At 34.1% G+C, this 18,736-nt stretch overlaps 1 protein-coding gene across 1 annotated transcript in view; it reads left to right on the top strand.

The window, feature by feature from the left end:
• Nucleotides 1-860: 860 nt before the first annotated feature.
• The window catches only part of LOC124360818 (beta-galactosidase-like), a 44,910-nt gene continuing 27,034 nt past the window's right edge, over nt 861-18,736 (top strand). The window contains exon 1 of the mRNA XM_046814738.1: nt 861-1,083. Coding sequence (XP_046670694.1) covers nt 931-1,083 — 153 coding nt within the window. The 5' untranslated portion in view covers nt 861-930. The remainder of the gene's footprint in view (nt 1,084-18,736) is intronic.

The following is an 18,736-nucleotide window of genomic DNA, read 5'->3' as shown; positions in this document are numbered from 1 at the left end:
TTTAAAGTTTCCTTTCTGTTTTGTAAGTTTTTTCTGTTTTTTGACTGATTTATTTTTGGAAGAAATGTATTAATGTATGTTTCAATTAAGCTACAAAGCACGTTCTTGCCAAGGTCGTTCAAAGCAACTCGATTGACGATCGAGTTTATGTTAAAAAAGCCCCATTTATTTTCAAGACAGCTTTTCCTTATACAATAAATCGAGATATTTTCAAACAAACTCAATATGAACACAATGAATACACATTTTCTCATATATATAAAATACATAAATGTAAAATAAAAGTTTTAAAACAAATTAATATTATGTGTAAAACAATAAAAAAACATACTTTAGCTAACGCCAGTATTATAAAACCAACATAATTTTTTCAATTGACCAATCAAATAAACTATTGCAAAACATTTTTTAATGTTTTTATCTAGTATTAAATGTATTAAAGTACTTTGGGTCTACGTACTGAAAACTAAGTCTAAATATTTCTTTTTTTTACTTCTGGTGCTCTAAAAAAAACTAAAAACTATTTACGTTTCTTATTCTGTATAAATTCAGGATGTTTACAGCTTTTGCGTATGTCTTTAACTTATTTCCATTATAAAAGTTTTGCTCCCATATTTATGCTGCATATGGATAAGACAAAGTTGCTACAAGTTTTATAAAATCATTTCTGTCTTGAAATCGCTTCGTTTCCTTAAGTTACATTCAAGCAAATGAATGAACGCGATATTTAAGTGCTGCAAACAGAAAAAGAACACAACTCACGAGCTAGGGCTTGAAATAGCTCTGCTAGTGATTGTCGAGAACACAAAACGAGTAGCTTGCACGACTAACTAACTGACTGGCGTGTGCTAAATCAATCACGGTATAACGGGAATGTTCCCCCTTCCCCTCTGGCGCTAGACAAGGAACGGGTGTCTTCTGGACTGCTCAATGAACACCGGTGTGAATTGGGAGCATTACCACAACACAGGCTACTCGTGCCAGAGTAGCGTCTGCTCTTGTGGTGGTAGCATGGGTTCCATCCGTGTCCTGGGACTTTACTTAATAATCCTCGCCGTCCTAGCAACAAACACTGCCAAGGAGGTGAGTGTCCCTAGAGAAACTTAATAATTATAAGTAGTTTATTTCCGCAAAATGCAAACTGATTACAACAAACTATTATTGCCACTGCTTAAAATAAATAACACTATGACATATCTTAACTTATTTACAATAACCGCAAATACAACAAAAGTATATTCTACTTAATATAGCCTACTTTTAATAGGTGCTTGTACCTTAGATTAATGCAATATATAAAGCTGGTTTAATCCTTCTAGAATATTTCTTTCTTTCTTTAATAGGCTACTAATAATTAGGTAATATATAAGTAATAATAAGGAAAATGTAGGTGCCTCTTAATTTACTTTTAGAAAATACATGTATGTTCCTACTATTTTTGACCAAGTCTGGTAATAAATTATATATCCTCGGAGTTATAAAAGATAAGAATTTCGTAAATGTGTTTATTGAGATTTCGATACCCAAACGTTATTTGCATTTCTTAATCTCATTTCTATTTTTTTTTTTTTTTTCAAAGCGTTTCTCCTCTAATATAAAACAATTTTAATACTTTATAAATCTACGTATAACGAAGGGAATAAGTTCATGCTTACAGATAAGTTTGTACGAATAATAGTGCATTTTGCCGAATCAACATTAGTATACAAAAGAATTAAAGATCAACGTAATGACCGGTTTTTACTTACCGTATTATCCATTATCCATCCTCTATTGTTCCATCGTTGATAAATCGTGTTTAGGAAATATCAGTTATTAGTGATAGTTAGTTTACTTCTTTACGACTGGATTAATAACATTTGTAAAACACGATTAAAACATAACTGGACTATCTATAAATATCAGTATAGCATACTCGGTAGGAATATAGATTTCATGGGAGTTATCTATCTACAAACAGCTGATTGAGATTTGAGGAATTAAACAGCTGATTTTCAGAAACCGAGTGTTACGCGATGTGCTGTCATACGAGTTGTTACAATTTGATTGCTTGCAATCTTGAAACTACATTCTATTCATGGGCGTATACAAGGGAGGTTTAGGGGACCCAAGCCCCCCCCCCCCCCAATTTTAAAGGACTAACAATAAAAATTGCACTCAGTATTTTTTAGGGTAGAACTCATTTATAAGGTTTTAAAGAACAACAATTTCCAAGAGATAGATTCCCTAGACTCTATTTTTGTGAACATTTCATACCTATTAAACAACCTTCCCCCCCCCCAATTAATTTTCTACATGTATACACCACTGGTTCTATTCGACATATTTAAAATAACAATACAGTAGTTTATGAAATTAGTGTTAGGTAGTACTATTTATTCTGTTCCACATCGAGACAAAACCTGTATTTAACATTTGCCTATACGTTAACGAGCACTACGTAGACATTGAGATTCAAAGTACAACTAAAAAGGACGTGTATCCAGTGCCCTGTTAGTCAGGGAAAGATCTGGAACCAGTGTTGCCGAAATTGTTGACTTTTTCCAAGACTGATTAGCGGTGCTCGAGACAAAAAGCGCGGGGCATTCGTGTTGAAGAAAAAATATTTTGTGGCTTCAATTAATTTATATACAATCTACCCTGTTATTTTGCTATCTTACTCTGCTCTAGCTATCATTATTTATTCGTACTCATTGTTTTTATAATTTGTTACTAGCAGTTATCCGCGGCTTCACACGCAATTTTGTAGGTTTTGCACCTGTATGAGCACTTCTTGTTCGAGAGAATTATATTTCAGAAGCCAATGTCGAGTTTGCCTTCTTCTCACTATCATCAAAATATATTAAAAGTGTATATTTACAGTCATTGTAATTTACTCCGATCTTCGTATTTTTTGTTCTACAGCTGATTTTGCATCTTTCCTGATCAAGAAAATATATACATACACCGTTCTGAGAAGCCTAGTTCTATCAAAAGACAACTAACTTAGGTTTCATAACAGTATTTAAATGTAAAGTAAAACTTAGATTACATTGTCACTCATATCTGCATTGATAACAGTTACCCGCTGCTTTGCGCGCAATTTTGTAGGCAATGCACGTGTATGACCACTGCTGGTTCGAGTGAATTATATTTCTGACCCCTTTGTCGAGTTTGCCTTGTTGCCACGACCAAGAAATTACGTCAAATGTTTATAATGATGGTAATTTTAATTTATTTCGTTCCTAGTATGTTTTGTTCCATAGTTGATTTTTGAGTTGTTTCTCGATCAAGAAAATATATATCTCAGAGGAATATCCTAATGCATGGCCGTGATAGGAATCTGTAACCTTTAGAGTTCTATCTACGCCAGTAGCACTTTGATAACTTGTACTAAACGTTTCAAGAATTAGAGGTCCAAACCAAACAAAAATTGTTATTCACCCCCCCCCCCCCCAACCCGGAATCGATCCCATGACATATCGGTTTGAGCCCTCCGCCTACGCTTCGGCGAAATTCTAATAGATTTCTACTTAATTTTGTAAATCAACGGATTTCTTTGTCAGTTAGCCAAGCGTAGTGGTAAGTTCTGTTCTGTACATGTAGCATGTTATTAATTTATCTGAGATTTAATACACAAACACTGCATTATAACAGTATCCTATGTTATATTATGTCTTAATGACAGTATTATATAAAGTAGGTTATTTTTCGAACAACAACATTCAGCTAGTCTGCTGATATGAGGATCGCCTAGGGACACAATTTAGAATAGATAGTTTCTGCTGTTGCAAAACAACAAGGTATTTTTTAATGCGGCTACATTTTAAATTAACTCCTCTTTGGCCTTGGAGTTTGGTAATAATGTAGGATTTTGAAGGCCTCTACTGGATTAGCGTACACCAGGAATGATGAGTTGGAAAAATGTGGTTCTAGCTGTTTCCCGCTGCTTTGCTCTTGTTATTCTTAAGGTTAACAACAGTGGGGTGTAACAACACTTCTTGAATAAGCGATGGTCATTGTAGAGAATTTCTATTTCTGGATCCACTTTCGGATAATTTGAAACTGAATTCTGAAGATAAGTTTGTCGGAGTCCGGATAGAGCCGTGCTTAGCTTCATGCAGCCTCATGCTTCATGCTTGCGTGCTTTAGGCTATGTCAGGATTTAAAGTACTAGTTCTATATAACAAACTAAAAAATAGGAATTTGTATCAAGTTATATTACGATAATCAAATAAACACATTTTAGCTAGTTTTAAAGTACTTTCAAGTTGAATTTCCAATTTTCTTGCCTTTGCAAACTCAGCACAATAATAATAGGCTAGGCCTAATTACGAAATCGGTTGACATAAGAAATTTTATTATTTCCATGGAAATGTAGACTTCGCTTGTAATTTTCAACATATCGATGCAATTTAATGGGTCACGATATGTCAATGGGGCTGATCCCTTAGTAGTCATAAGACGTAAATAAGTATACATAGTGATTGCATGAAGTTGTCGCCATATTTATACTAATAAAAAATATTTAGGGTTATAATAAAAATATAATAAAAAGATATGAGCATAAGTCTGAAAACTCTTCGTTATTGAATTACGGCTAGAGAAAGATGTCGGTGTGATTTTTGGGCAAAAAGTGAAATAAAGCCATACTACTGAACTTTTGGAAAGATATAATTATTTGAAAATTTAAATTTTAAACTGCCTAAATTTGGTGGCAGTTTTTTCCTTGCGTATAATGGTTTGGAAACTCAAAATCAAATAGGTTTTTAGAGTTGTACCTTCTATTTTAGTATATACAGGGTGTAACAAAACTACCTACCCGAATTTTGGGACATTGTTTAATGGGCCAAGAGAAGATAAAACTGAATGCAACCAATGATATATCTCTTTTCGTTTAGGCTACTGCCTGTCTGTATGTGAATTTTGGAGAAAAGGTTAGAGAAGAATGGGCGAATGAATACTTTTGGACCGAGTATGTTCGCATTTTTCCAGACCTACTTCGGCAACTAGATAAGTTTGGGACTTTATCCCACAGTTTCTTCACACACTCTGTGTTGCTGTGAAGCTTTAGAGATGCACCACATAGAGCCAGGGTGACCAGACGCAAATTCCTAAAAGAACATTTGCGGTGAAAAATGTAGCATAAGATTGAATTAGTTATTATTAGAATTTTTCAATTTAAAAATAACTGATTTGAACCTAAGTTTTTAGAATTATTTTAAAAGGTTTTGTGATATAAGCAGAATTAATTTATTGCATTGATTAATTACATTATTAGTTAGCTAGAATAAGATACATATATCATAAATGATCAGTATAACATAAAAATATAATAACGTCTTACAACAAAATAACCTACCATTCGTAATGCATAAATAGAAGCGCCAGTGCAGCTGAGCGGACAGAAACAACAGTGAGTCAGTGACACTACAGACAACACTCAACATACACCTAAATCTAACAGTTCACATGGCATGGCATTGCGTGTGCGCTGCTATAACCTTTCATGGTCTAATCGGAAGAATTTTGTAATGTGATACTCCTATTTTCGAAGATTTAAGCGTTAGCTAAAAAAAGCTGGACATTTGACATAATTTTCAAAAGCAGGGAGGACATGAGGACAAACATTAAAAGGACATGTCTGGTCACCCTGCTTAGTGTCCTTTCTTACACTGCACAAATACGTACTGTAGCGAGCTCACGTGTGGTGTAATGAGTGGTGCGGGGGGGGCGGGGTAGATTCTAGCAAATTCCTCGAATTAGTCATTCCAAAAATATCCTTTATACTTTCCCCACCTCTCTACCATAGTACCTGCCTACCCCAGTGTCACCTCTTTGTTCACATTGTGGTGTTCATAGGCCAGATTCAAATTAAGTGTCATTGTAGTCGTTGTTATCAGTGTAGTTAACCTAGTGTATAATTAATAGTGTTGTACTATAAATTATTATAGTTTCTGAACCAACCAGATATTGTACTATTGATTATTATAGTTTTTAGGATAAACATATGTCGTACTATAAATTATTAAAATTTTTCGTTGGAACAGACGATGTACTAGAAATTGTTATAGTTTATGGGCTAAAGAGATACTGTAGTTTACTAAAAATTATAGTTTTTAGGTTAAAGAGATGATATACTATAAATTATTGCCTTTTTTTAACTAAAGAGATTCTGTCCTATAAATTATCGTAGTTTTTGGGCTAAACAGATGTTGTACTATAAATTATTATAATTTTAAACGTATGTTGTATTATAAATTATTACAGTTTTTAAGCTAAAGAGATGGTGCAGTAGTTGTTATCAGTGTTGTTGACAAAGCGCATAATTTATAGTGTTGTACTATAAATTATTATCGTTTTTGAACTAAAGAGACTCTGTACTATAAATTATTATAGTTATTTGGCTAAACAGATGTAAATTATTATAGTTTTTAGGCTAAAGACATGATCTACTAGAAATTATTATAGTTTTTAAGCTAAAAAGATGATGTAGTACTAGAAATTATTATAGTTTTTGGTTCAAACAAATGAACTTGACATTATTATAGTTTTTGGGATAAACAGATGCTGTATTAAAGTTATCATAGTTTTAGAATAAAAAGATGCTGTAATTACTATAGTTTTTTTGGCTAAAGAGATGAAGTACTAGAAATTATTATAGTATTTGGGCTAACCAAATGTACTAAACATTATTATACTTTTAGGCTACATAGATGATCTACTAGAAATTATCATAGTTTTTAGGTTAAAGAGATGATGTACTACAAATTATTTCGTTTTTTAATTAAATAGATTCGGTACAATAAATTATTGCAGTTTTTGGGCTAAACAGATGTAGTATAAATTATTATAATTTTTGGGCCAAAAGATGTTGTACTATAAATTATTATAGTTTTTAGACCAGAGCGATGATGCAGTAGTTGTTATCAGTGTTGTTAATGTAATTTTAGGATAGGTTTGGAGCTAAAGAGATGTTGGACTAGAATCTTATACCTATAGTTTTTGGGCTAAACAGATGATGCACAATACATTATTGTAGTTTTTGAGCTAAAGAAATGCTGCACTAGAAATTATTATAGTTTATGAGCTAAACAGATGTTGCATTCTGTCTTGCAACCACCTTCTCTCTGTCTCTCTTGCAATGATAGCAATACTGTACGTTGGGCGGCCTTCACCTTTATTCCGCCTTTATTGCACAGACCCGTGCAACTCAATATCATTTGTTGATTCAAGTTCTATGCCTATAACAGTATCAGTGATTTATGAGTATTCGTAAAAATAATGATTCAAAACTAGTTTATCGAAGCGTACATGAACTAATGAAATATAAGCGTGTGTTCCAATCGCAATGGAAGTTTTATTTTTATTTGCATATTTGTTGGGAAATGTAATATTTAATTCTTATACTATTAAAAAAAGCAGACCTGAACCCTGAACTGTGCTGTTGTTACATGTCTCATGTAACAAAAGAAATAAATGTTGTACTTTAAAATAATATTTCTGAAAATAGGCAAATATTTTAAAAATTTTGTTGTGTCATTTTGGTAAGAATTTTAAGCTGAATTTTGGGACAACTTGTGATTTAACTCAAAGGAAAACGGTTGAAGATTTTAATATTTTATAGACTACTAGCTGTTTCCCGCGGCTTCGCACGCTTTTCGTAAGCTTTGCCCGTGTATGTGCACTTCTGGTTCAAGTGAATTATATTTCCAACGACGATGTAGAGTTTGTATTGTTGCCACGATCAAGAAAATCTGTCAAAAGTGTATGTTTATAGCCATTGTCTACGTACATGTACTTTATTATAAAGTGGTCTAACAGTCAAGCTTTAAGCTCAAGCAGAAATGTATTTTGAAGACAAATATACATCAAAGCTTAGCGCATTCAAATAGTTTTTCGCTATTTAATATACTTAACTGTCTCGTAATCGCAGTTTATAGTGTACAGGCGCTTTAAAAACTTTTAACTTTTGCAGTACAGCCTGGTGGCGAGATAAATCAATAGGCATAGCATATAAACCTTCTCCGTCGAAAAATACATATACATACAAATTTTCATAATGATCGGTCAAATAGTTTACGATTCTATAAAGGACATAGGTACATACAAACATTCATTTATATATATATATATATATATATATATATATATATATATATATATATACATGAAAGTGACAGAAGGGACATTGTTTTATATTTTCACAGAAATAGTTTCCTAGAAAATTAAATTTTCTTACATTTTATTTTTTTATTAAAAGTATAATTTTTTGTCATAAGTTAGTAAAAAGCTTGTCAAAGCTATAATGCATGCTAGTCTGTAGAGATTTCACATATGTATCTTCAGCCATGTTTATTTGGGCCTGATTACAAAATTATTTAAATTTGCTACTTTAAATTCTTGTACTTACTTTCTATGTTTTCTACGTGAAAACATAAAAGTGAACAACTTTACAATAGTCAACCAATAGTTCTAATGTTAAGAAAGTAATATATCAGTAAAGGTAATCAAATTTTAACTAATAATTCTAGATGCGGTAACTGTGCGGTACACCACAAATAACGATATACATATTAATGAATGACAGATATTATTACCCAGCATATACATATTTTCAGGATATTTTGTAACCCATGGTGCTTAGAAACATCATTATTACGAGTAGATCGCTGAGTACTATATAAATGTATTTGCTACAAACTAATATAATGTCTTTTTCAGAAAAAAAATCCCCTAAAACATAAAAAACAAAATATTTAAAATACAAATATTGATAATTCTTTGGTTTAATACATTTTGTTTGTGTTTATTATGCTGGGCACTGTATTAAAATAGTTTTTAAATACGATAACTAATTTTGATGTTATATAATGGAATATATTGACGCACAGTCTCATATAAAAATCTAAAATTAATTAAGGAACAAAACCAGTATACTTAAATGCTTGGGTAACACTACACATGAATAGGAATAAAGAAAATCGCATAAACAATGAAGAAGACCCTATTGAAAATACCATTATTCTTCCTTCCCAATTTGTTAAAAAACTAAACTGTAGTCATATCTAAATTTCATACTAACTGAACTATTTTCAAATTTTTCTATTTCCATATTTACACCATATGATATTTACATATTAATTGTCATAAATAAAAATAAAGTAAATATTTATTCGTGGAGTCACTTGCGATTATATCTTTGGTTTCGAAAAACCTATTCTTAAAAATAAATTATATTGGAAAAGTGTTGTTTTTAGTATCTACTAGTTTAACATTTTTCCAACTGCTCCAAAATTCTTCAAAGGTTTTCTACTGTTTAGAACCAATCGCTCGCAGATCCGGTTATGTGTCCAAAATAGTTAAAGCAATCCTTATACTAGCTGATTTATTATTGCTATTATTAAAAAATGATACAAGATTCAGAAGAATAATATTAGAAATGCTGTAGTTTAATTCAGCTCCAAATAAAAGAAACCCATTCTCAATTTGAGTTTAGTTCAGCTGTACATAAAATCTCCCGTTGACGAATTCAATGATTTTTTAATCTATGCCAGATCGTCTTGCATACTTCTGTTAACATCGAGAAATATGTCTTTAAACATGAGATGTAATTTTGACGTCAAGCGCGATGGGCTGGGACGCTCTTATTATACTATATTCATCAAATGTTGAGAGTGACGCTCCGCCCAGAGCACGGCGAGCCTCTGGTGTATAGGCTGCTTTCGGATATTTGAATAATAGTGAACTGCCTACATTAGCGGGTGTACCTCAGGGTTCCGTCCTGGGGCCGATACTTTTTTCTTCTGTTTATGAATGATTTTCCCTCAGCAGTAACTCGGGGTGACCTTTTGTCTCTTTGCAGATAACACGTCTTTAGTATTTCTAATAGTGTGGGAGAACGTTTAGAGGCTGAACATTTCACTCAAGGCAGTTATTTACTTCAATGGCTTGAGCAAAACCGTCTCCACGTAAATATAAAAGACCAAGTTCGTTGGTTTTTGTCTAGAATCTTCTGAAAATAATTCAAACCAGTCTGATATATTTATAGGAGATTCCGCCTTGGCTCTAGTCCTCCTACGGACTTCCTTGGTCTTGAGATCGACTTTATCTTTCCACAACCACATCCATAAAGTCTCAAAAAGCTAAACAGTAGTCTGTTTGTCTTGCGCAGATTAGCCTCGTTCGCAAGTAGAGAAGTCTTGTTGACAGTAGGCCTATACTACAGTTGCTTCTACACGTACTTGTATTGTGGACTGATCATTTGGGGTTATAAATCCTCCAAGACTAAATTCCTATTCGTTCTTTAAAAGAGGGCCATACTAGTCATTTTTGGACTCAGTCGATCTCAATTATCTAAAGGTGTTTTTTAGAGAAAATAATGTTCTTAATTTTTCTAGTATATATACATTCTGGAATGCTTAACATTTGCCTTTAAAAATAGAGACTGGTTTCCAATAAAACAAACATCTTATAACCAACCGAGGAAATAATTTATTGGCCCTTCCAAAATATGGGACATCATTATTTGAACAACATATGTTTTATTCTTGCGTCAAGCTTTTTTATCAACTTGCCCGCAAGGTTCAGAGAGGCCACCAATTTAAACTATTTTAGGAATAAGTTGAAAAAGGTTTTTAATTCTAAAAGAATACTACAGCATCCATTGTTTTTTAATTGATAAAAACTTTTAGATTTAAGGTATTTATTTAGTTGTAGTTATTTTATGTACTACTGACGATTGTTATCCGATTTAAATTGTCAACAACAATAAAGCATTTTGAGTTTGAGTTGCGACCAATCGAGAGAGAAACAGGAAAGTCTACGTGACCTTGGTGTTCCTGGAATATTGGCATGCCAAGTTCACAAGCGGTCACTCGCGCCTTGTTTGTTCGTTGTAGTTCGTGCTATAGACCGCATGTGAATCGGCCTGTCCACGTCATGGCAGTGGTGGGCGGTGCCTTACTCTCAACACTCGGCGAATGTACTATATACGTGTCCAAGCACTGGAACAATGACCTTTGGGGGTAACTTCATTGTTGTGTATGGACTCTGCCTAAATAAGCGCCCAGAGTGATTGACATATTAGTGTATTTAAACACAATCGATTCCCCCAACTTCTAAGCTGCTTTATAAATTAGTTAAAAGTTTGTCCTCTTGAAAAATTCTTGTGGTTAAAACCTGGACTCTAAAAATAAATATTTTGTTGTTGTTTTCTTTTAGCTGAGAGCTCACAAGGACAAGTAAGATGTCATTATGTGACCCGTTTTGTTGGAATGCTGGTTATGGTTTGGTTGTGGCATGCATTTTAGCAGTTGACTAAGACAATGGGCCTAAAGCCGCTGACTTGGCAATTCGTGTTTGGTAGATCTTATTGTAATAGCGTCGTAGGCATGAGTAAGCAGATAGCCTCCATTTGTTTAATACAGCCATTACGTCAGTTAACAATCCAATAATTCTGAAACTGCAGTCTGTAGGCTTGGAGAAGTAAAGTAGGCCTCCAGTTACAGTACAACTGTTATTGTAGTTCTGGTGGTTGAGTGGTTGCAGTCGCATCTTACCACCTCAAAGACCCGGGTTCAATTCCCGGATCGAGCATTGAATTTTTGCACGCTACATATATTCAGCAGAACCAAATAATTTGATAAACAATTCCAATCTATAGCCCAAATGAACAAACCCTACCCGCCATCTTAGTCAAGCAAATTGTTCTCCACGTCAGGTTATTTGTCAGGTAGTCAAACTAAAGAAAACGTTTATAATATCCCAACGTATAAATAATCTGAAGTCTAAATAAAACACTAGATAATTTGCACAGTTAGTTGTAGCGTAGGCTAAATCTTGGATTCTTCAACAAAAATGCTGAAATCTCACAGGAAGACACTGTTACCATTTGAAGATACCATATCAATCAATCAGTTGTTGTTTTGATTGTTTGAAACAATAATTTATTACAAAATAAACATTTATTTATTGCCAAATCACAAACACTTCGACAGACCAGTCGTTAAAGTATGCTATAAAATCATACCTTTAAAGAAAACAATAATGTATTGCAATATCTTTGGTAAGGTTTAAGAAATTATACCTTAGTGTAAATTTACATGCAAAAGATAGAACGAACAGGTTTCCCTTAATGCGTTCTTAATTTCCTTGTAGTAGCATAACTTTTTAAATTAGCACAAAGCAAGAAAAACTATTTATACTTATTATTTGACATATAGGATTGGATCGTAGCTAAACGTCGATTTTCCGGTAAACATTGTTATCACCAACAATTTACTGTAATCGGTTATCGTTTGTTGTACTACTCGGACAAGATAGTACAGTCAATTGTGAGTCCAATTACTCCTCGAAGTCAATACAAGTTTTGTTCTACCACTACATCACACACCAATATACTTTTAAATCCTAAATTTGATGAACCTAGAAAATACTTTCCCTAAGAAAGTAATCGATCGACGGCAAATAGCCAAATCTTAAGAGAATATAATTGTTTGATATATTTGTTTGACTACAGCTTGGTAACTAGCTTTAATTATCTTTAGCCTACAAAAGGTATCTGTAAAGCTGAAAATTTACTCGGGTAGGTATGAATATTTCACATCGAATACAATTTTCACATGTTAGATAGGCATACTATATTTTAAAAGATTATTCTTATTAATAAAAAATAAAAATTGTAGTGGCAGAGGAAATGTAGCTACAAAGAATGTGACGTGCCAGAGGAATACAGCGACAGAGGAGGTGTAGTGTCGGAGGGGAATGTAGCGACAGAAGTGGTGTAGTGTCGGAGGGGAATGTAGCGACAGAAGTGGTGTAGTGTCGGAGAGGAATGTAGCGACAGAAAAGGCGTAGTCTCGGAAAGGAACGTAGCGACAGACGAGGTGTAGTGTGGGAGAGGAATGTAGCGACAGAGGAGGTGTAGTGTCGAAGGGGAATGTAGCGACAGAAGTGGTGTAGTGTCGGAGGGGAATGTAGCGACAGAAGAGGTGTAGTGTCGGAGGGGAATGTAGCGACAGAAGAGGTGTAGTGTCGGAGAGGAATGTAGCGACAGAAGAGGTGTAGTGTCGGAGAGGAATGTAGCGACAGAAGAGGTGTAGTGTCGGAGGGGAATGTAGCGACAGAAGAGGTGTAGTGTCGGAGGGGAATGTAGCGACAGAAGAGGTGTAGTGTCGGAGGGGAATGTAGCGACAGAAGAGGTGTAGTGTCGGAGAGGAATGTAGCGACAGAAGAGGTGTAGTGTGGGAGAGGAATATAGCGACAGAATAGGTGTAGTGTCGGAGGGGAATGTAGCGACAGAAGAGGTGTAGTGTCGGAGGGGAATGTAGCGACAGAAGAGGTGTAGTGTCGGAAAGGAATGTAGCGACAGACGAGGTGTAGTGTCGGAGAGGAATGTAGCGACAGAAGAGGTGTAGTGTCGGAGGGGAATGTAGCGACAGAGGAGGTGTAGTGTCGGAGGGGAATGTAGCGAGAGTGTAGTGTCGGAGTGGAATGTAGCGACAGAAGAGGTGTAGTGTCGGGGAATGAGCGACAGAAGATGAATGTAGCGACAGAAGAGGTGTAGTGTCGGAGGGGAATGTAGCGACAGAGGAGGTGTAGTGTCGGAGGGTTGCGGCGACAGGGGAGAAGTAAAAATGTAATCTCTTTGATCTTTTCAGAATTAGCGATCCATGCGATTAAATTCAATGTTGATAACCATATCATTAGAGAATCATCTATCAGCACTGAAGCTAATAATATAGACAGACATAGTATTTGCTTCTAATTCTGCAGTTCCTGTCTTATTTTTATACTCATTGAAGTCGCTCTAATATGTGTTATTTTTCAAGGGAAAGACAGAGATAAAAGAGATTCAATAGGCTGTTTCAATTTTTAGACCGAGGTCGTAACGGCTAGTCCTACTTTTCTTATCATGTTTATTTTTGGCATTGTCTTGATTTAAGCCAAACACACATGTGCACTCTCAGACATGATTGTGGATTTATCATTCTAACAAATACCAATATTTGAAGTAATGTTCATGGTGCAAAGCAGTTATTAAAAATGCTTATCAATACAAAAATACCAACAAACCAAATATTGGCCTAACAGCAAATAGAAGCATTTCATAAGATGTAAAAAAACTAAGTGAAATCACTTGAACAGAACACAGGTAAACAGAAAGGTGAGAACTGGGCAAGCCAATAATTAATAGAAATGAACATAGCAGCTTCTAGAGGCTTGGGAGTCCACCGAAGATGATTTTGGAGTAAGTTTTGTCAAAAAAATTCCACTAAATAGTAAATACGGGTGAAATAGTATTAACTGTATTTAGTTGAGCAGTAACTGTCTTAATTACTTTTATTTTTCAACTTATATTAATCGCAGTTACGTTGATTAAATGGTTACCTATAAAAAGAAAAGATCCTTTATAAAATTTGTAGTTTGATACGAGTTGTTTAAATCTATATCTCAGTAATGCACACGCAGACTGCTAGGTTACACGAGCATTGATCGCTCGTGAATTTCCTGGACAAAACGAGATCATCTTTGATATCGCGTTGTTCTCCATCTTCCATTGAGCTAAAATGAAAAGAATTGTTCATTATTTATAGAGTGTCTTAGTAAATTTATTTTCACTTAAAAGTGTACTGAATTGATATTGTATATATCTCTCTACAATATTACAGTTGTTGATGCAGTCGCTATTGAAGAGCTTGAAGTAATGTCGATAATAATGTTGATGTGTGAATCTGCGTTAAGTCAAGAACAGTCGAAGCTATATTAATGTGAGAATTTGCATTAAGTTAAGAACAGTCGAAGCTATGATGATGAGTAATTCAGCTATCAATTACACGCATCTAACCAACGGAAGAGTTACAATAGGGTACAATTCAGTACAATTAACTGCTCTGGTTATCTTTCTCTTCAATGTGACAGACATTTATACAGCTGCTTCTTGGAAGGTACTATTCAGCGATTAAATTGCGGCGGGAATAAGATAATGGCCCCATCCAAATATTTCATTGTTTTATTTCGTACTAGCTGTTACACACGGCTTCGCACCAAATTTCCTGCGTTATAGAAAAAGTCGTCATAGACACACATTTTAAATGGCACAGCAATAGCATACAGCGGTTTGATAAATGTTATGGTCATTAGAAGACATTTCTATATCTGGATCAACCATCAACATGCGAGTTACGGAACTGAATATTTAAATATAAAGATCATTCAGAACTCTGGACACCAGAATCTAAATAATTTCTAAAAGTACCATTGAGATATAGAATTACATAGATTTATACAAAATGCCATAGTAGATAGCCGAGCGGTCTAAGACGTTGGACTTTGAATCTGAGTTAGAGATGGTGCAGGTTTAAATCCTGTTTTTGACCGTATCACTTGTTATCAGTACTATCGACCTTGTACTGTATCGAATCTCTCACTTATTCTGTTTGATAAGATCCTCGCACAGGCCAGTGGGCCATGAGAACGGACAGAATAAGGCTTACAAGGGGATCGCCCTCTCCTTAAAACATTTTAAAATATTTGCTAGGTTTCTAAATTGATATCGAATAATTGAAAACCAGTGGACAAACATTTAAGTTAGAGTCCATAGCGCTTTCTTAGTCAAGATTTTCGTTTCAAAATTACTATAATCACTTGTAAATACGGTGATTTTGAAAATGAAGATAAATATTGAATTAGATGTTTGATTTTGAAGTTTTAAAGACACTTTTTATTTCAACTCATTCCGTATTTTGTTGTCCGCAGAGTTTATCCAGGTACGAAAATTGTACGCCGGTTGTACTTTAATGACCCAGTTAAACAAATGTACAGATAAATTATTAGATATTCGATACTATTACAACATTCAGAAATCCTCTTTTATAATCTGCCAGCTCTTAAGTCATATTCACTTCCCTGTACTCTAAAAATCCCTTGTATTATTGGCTTACTTTTGTGTTTCGAACGGTAAAACAATTGGGTCTTTTTCGTTTAAGGGCCAGCACCTTACAAACATACTATACCTGACTGACAGTGCATTTAATCGTTTTTTGGTGTTATTAGTTCGTAGGGCAGTAGTCCACCAGGTACTACTTCTAGTATAAACTCGTCTTATCTTATCAGTGATAAACGCGCGCCACTTATCTTTTGCATGTAATGAAACCTGCGTTAGTTCTGTCTGAGTTTTGTCAATAAAGCGTGGTGAGTTGATCTGGGCTTGGACTTTGCAAGCTCGAGTTAATTTTTTTTGTAAAAGAGCAAGCAGCGCAAAGCGCTGCGCAGCGGGCAAGCATCGCGTGATCTGAGTTTTGAATAGGCAAGCTAGGGTCTTTTGTGCTGGCCCTTAAACGAAAAAGACCCAAACAATTGTTATACAAGTTTTTCTGATTTATGACAGACCTATGGACAGGGGTTCTAACCTCATATAGTATAGTAATCCCTTGCACGTTTAAAGATCATTTCTTCTACAGAAGTGTCTTGAGGACTGTCTAAACAAAAAACTAATAAACTTTTAAAATAAACAAATTGATCACGATGTATGCTTGATTTTAAAAAAACTCGTCACCACTTTCCTGTTTTTGGAAACATAAATGAAATATACATTTTATCCCAAAAACATAATCTTTCCCTGTAGAAAAGTTCAATTTCTATTATGGGTCAAACTTTTTTAACACAAGAGAACTTCCAGATCACATTAGAAGTATCTGTAAGTCTACTTTAAATATCTTTTAATGTGAGAGATAATTTCGCTGAAAGAGCCTTCTACAGTTTTAAGCTTTCGAGGAATGTATACTTAATATACGTATACCTGAAGTTTATACTTATACATTTTTCTTTATAATACGTGGTTTGACGTATATAAATATACAAAATTTACATTGTGTGAGTAAATTATTGATTCTAATTTATTAAGATGGAAGATGTCAATTATAAACGTTAATTTAGTAAATTATAGACTATTACTCATGCAATTAACACATTAACAGACGTATCAACTATTATGGCATCCTCAATTAAGTAATTTGGTCTAATACGAAACTAGGATTATAAGGAACGTACTCACAAATATATTTATTTTTTAGAAGCAAAATCTTGGAGTTTAAGAGTTTATTCAAAATATTTCATATTGGTACGATTAAAAATAAAAGGAAGTAAAAATTTCGGAAATTCGGCGGAGGGGAAATTGAAACCCCCCATATTCCCTCTTTGCGTACGCCCCTGAGGATGTTATTGATATTCCTGAGACTAATTTTGTAGAGTCAACTAGTGTTAATTATTGCACTGCCATTCTCAGAACATCTTCAGTCCGTATCGTTATTAGTTGGCGTGTTAAATGTACTGAGATGGTTGATGTTTAAAATTTGTATAAATGCTTCAATATTGTTATTCATTTTTGTATGTATCATCTTCCGAATCCGATCATATCTTAGTTCGATTATTTAAATACATATGTGATATAAACGGTCAAATACCAAATAACTGAATCGTAAAAAGTAAGGGCTCTTTGGTATAGTGGTAGCATGCTCGACCGGGTTCAAGTCCCGGCGGAGGAAGTACTTTTTTGAATCAATATTTATTGAAATTAAATTAGGCCATTTGTACAAATTTAACGAATTTATATATAATTTAATATAACGGAATAACTATCTACCACAGTCTACTAATAATAAGAACAACATAACTGCCAAATCATACCAATACAATTAAACAGCAAAAAATCACTGAATTCCAATTAGAAAACTACAACGGCAATTCAAGTGGTTGTAGTTTATAGTTATAGTGTGCTGTTTTGCTAATTGAAACCACACATAAAGTCAATGACATTTTCATTAGAGAGGATCTAAGTTAATGAGATTGTGCCGTTTCTGTTGATAATTACTTATAACAAGTATGTCAAGTTCATTCTAAATAAAATAAACGAGACCCATGGACGTCCTTTAATTTAGTTTAACACATATTTTAATTAGACCATTCTTGGACGCATCCACGCAAATCGTTTACGAACGCGGAGCAATGAACTTTGGAACATGCGAACGGACGCGCATGCGTAATCGACTCTAATGACGCAACTAGGAGGCGATGGGCGGGAAAATTTAAAATCCGTCTACATGCAGTTTATTAATTGGCATGTCCGTGGACGCCACACCACAGTTTCCGACTTGATAACGTCTTTAAGTCTTTAACGCCCAATCTTGATTGGGGATTCTGAACTTCCATTTCCAACTTTAAAATTTTGAAATATTAACCCATTATATAACCCACTAAACGTTAACGACAAAGAGACGATTTTGGCTTTTAAATACCGGTACAACATACATAAAAATGTAGGCAACTGTTATAATGGTCAGACTGCTTTTTCTAGCAATTTTTACTAATAATGTTCAAAGTGCTAATAACAAAGTTACACCATTAATGTATTTTTCAACCAACATCAACCTGATTTTTTCATATACAGTTTGGTAATTCCAGTAAAAAGTTAATACCTGAAACCACAACAATAACTAAACAATATTTTTCTGATAACAATTGGAAATACTTGTCAAACTTGATTAAACTCAGAAACTTGGAATAATGTATACGGCAGTAATATAACGAACGAAAAATTTGAAATATTTACTAATACATTTAACTATTTTATAACTTTGCATTTCCAGTGGTTAGTAGAAAGGTTAATCTTAGGAAAAACTAGCTTGAACTGGATAACCAGTGAAGTAAAAGAGGCTTAACTTAACTCTCTTAAGTCACTTCCTAGGAATTTAGTACC

Source organism: Homalodisca vitripennis, chromosome 4 (assembly GCF_021130785.1).
Source record: "Homalodisca vitripennis isolate AUS2020 chromosome 4, UT_GWSS_2.1, whole genome shotgun sequence".
Taxonomy (NCBI): Eukaryota; Metazoa; Arthropoda; class Insecta; order Hemiptera; family Cicadellidae; genus Homalodisca; species Homalodisca vitripennis.
Note: the sequence above shows the minus strand (reverse complement) of the source record. Positions and strands in the feature narration are given on the sequence as shown.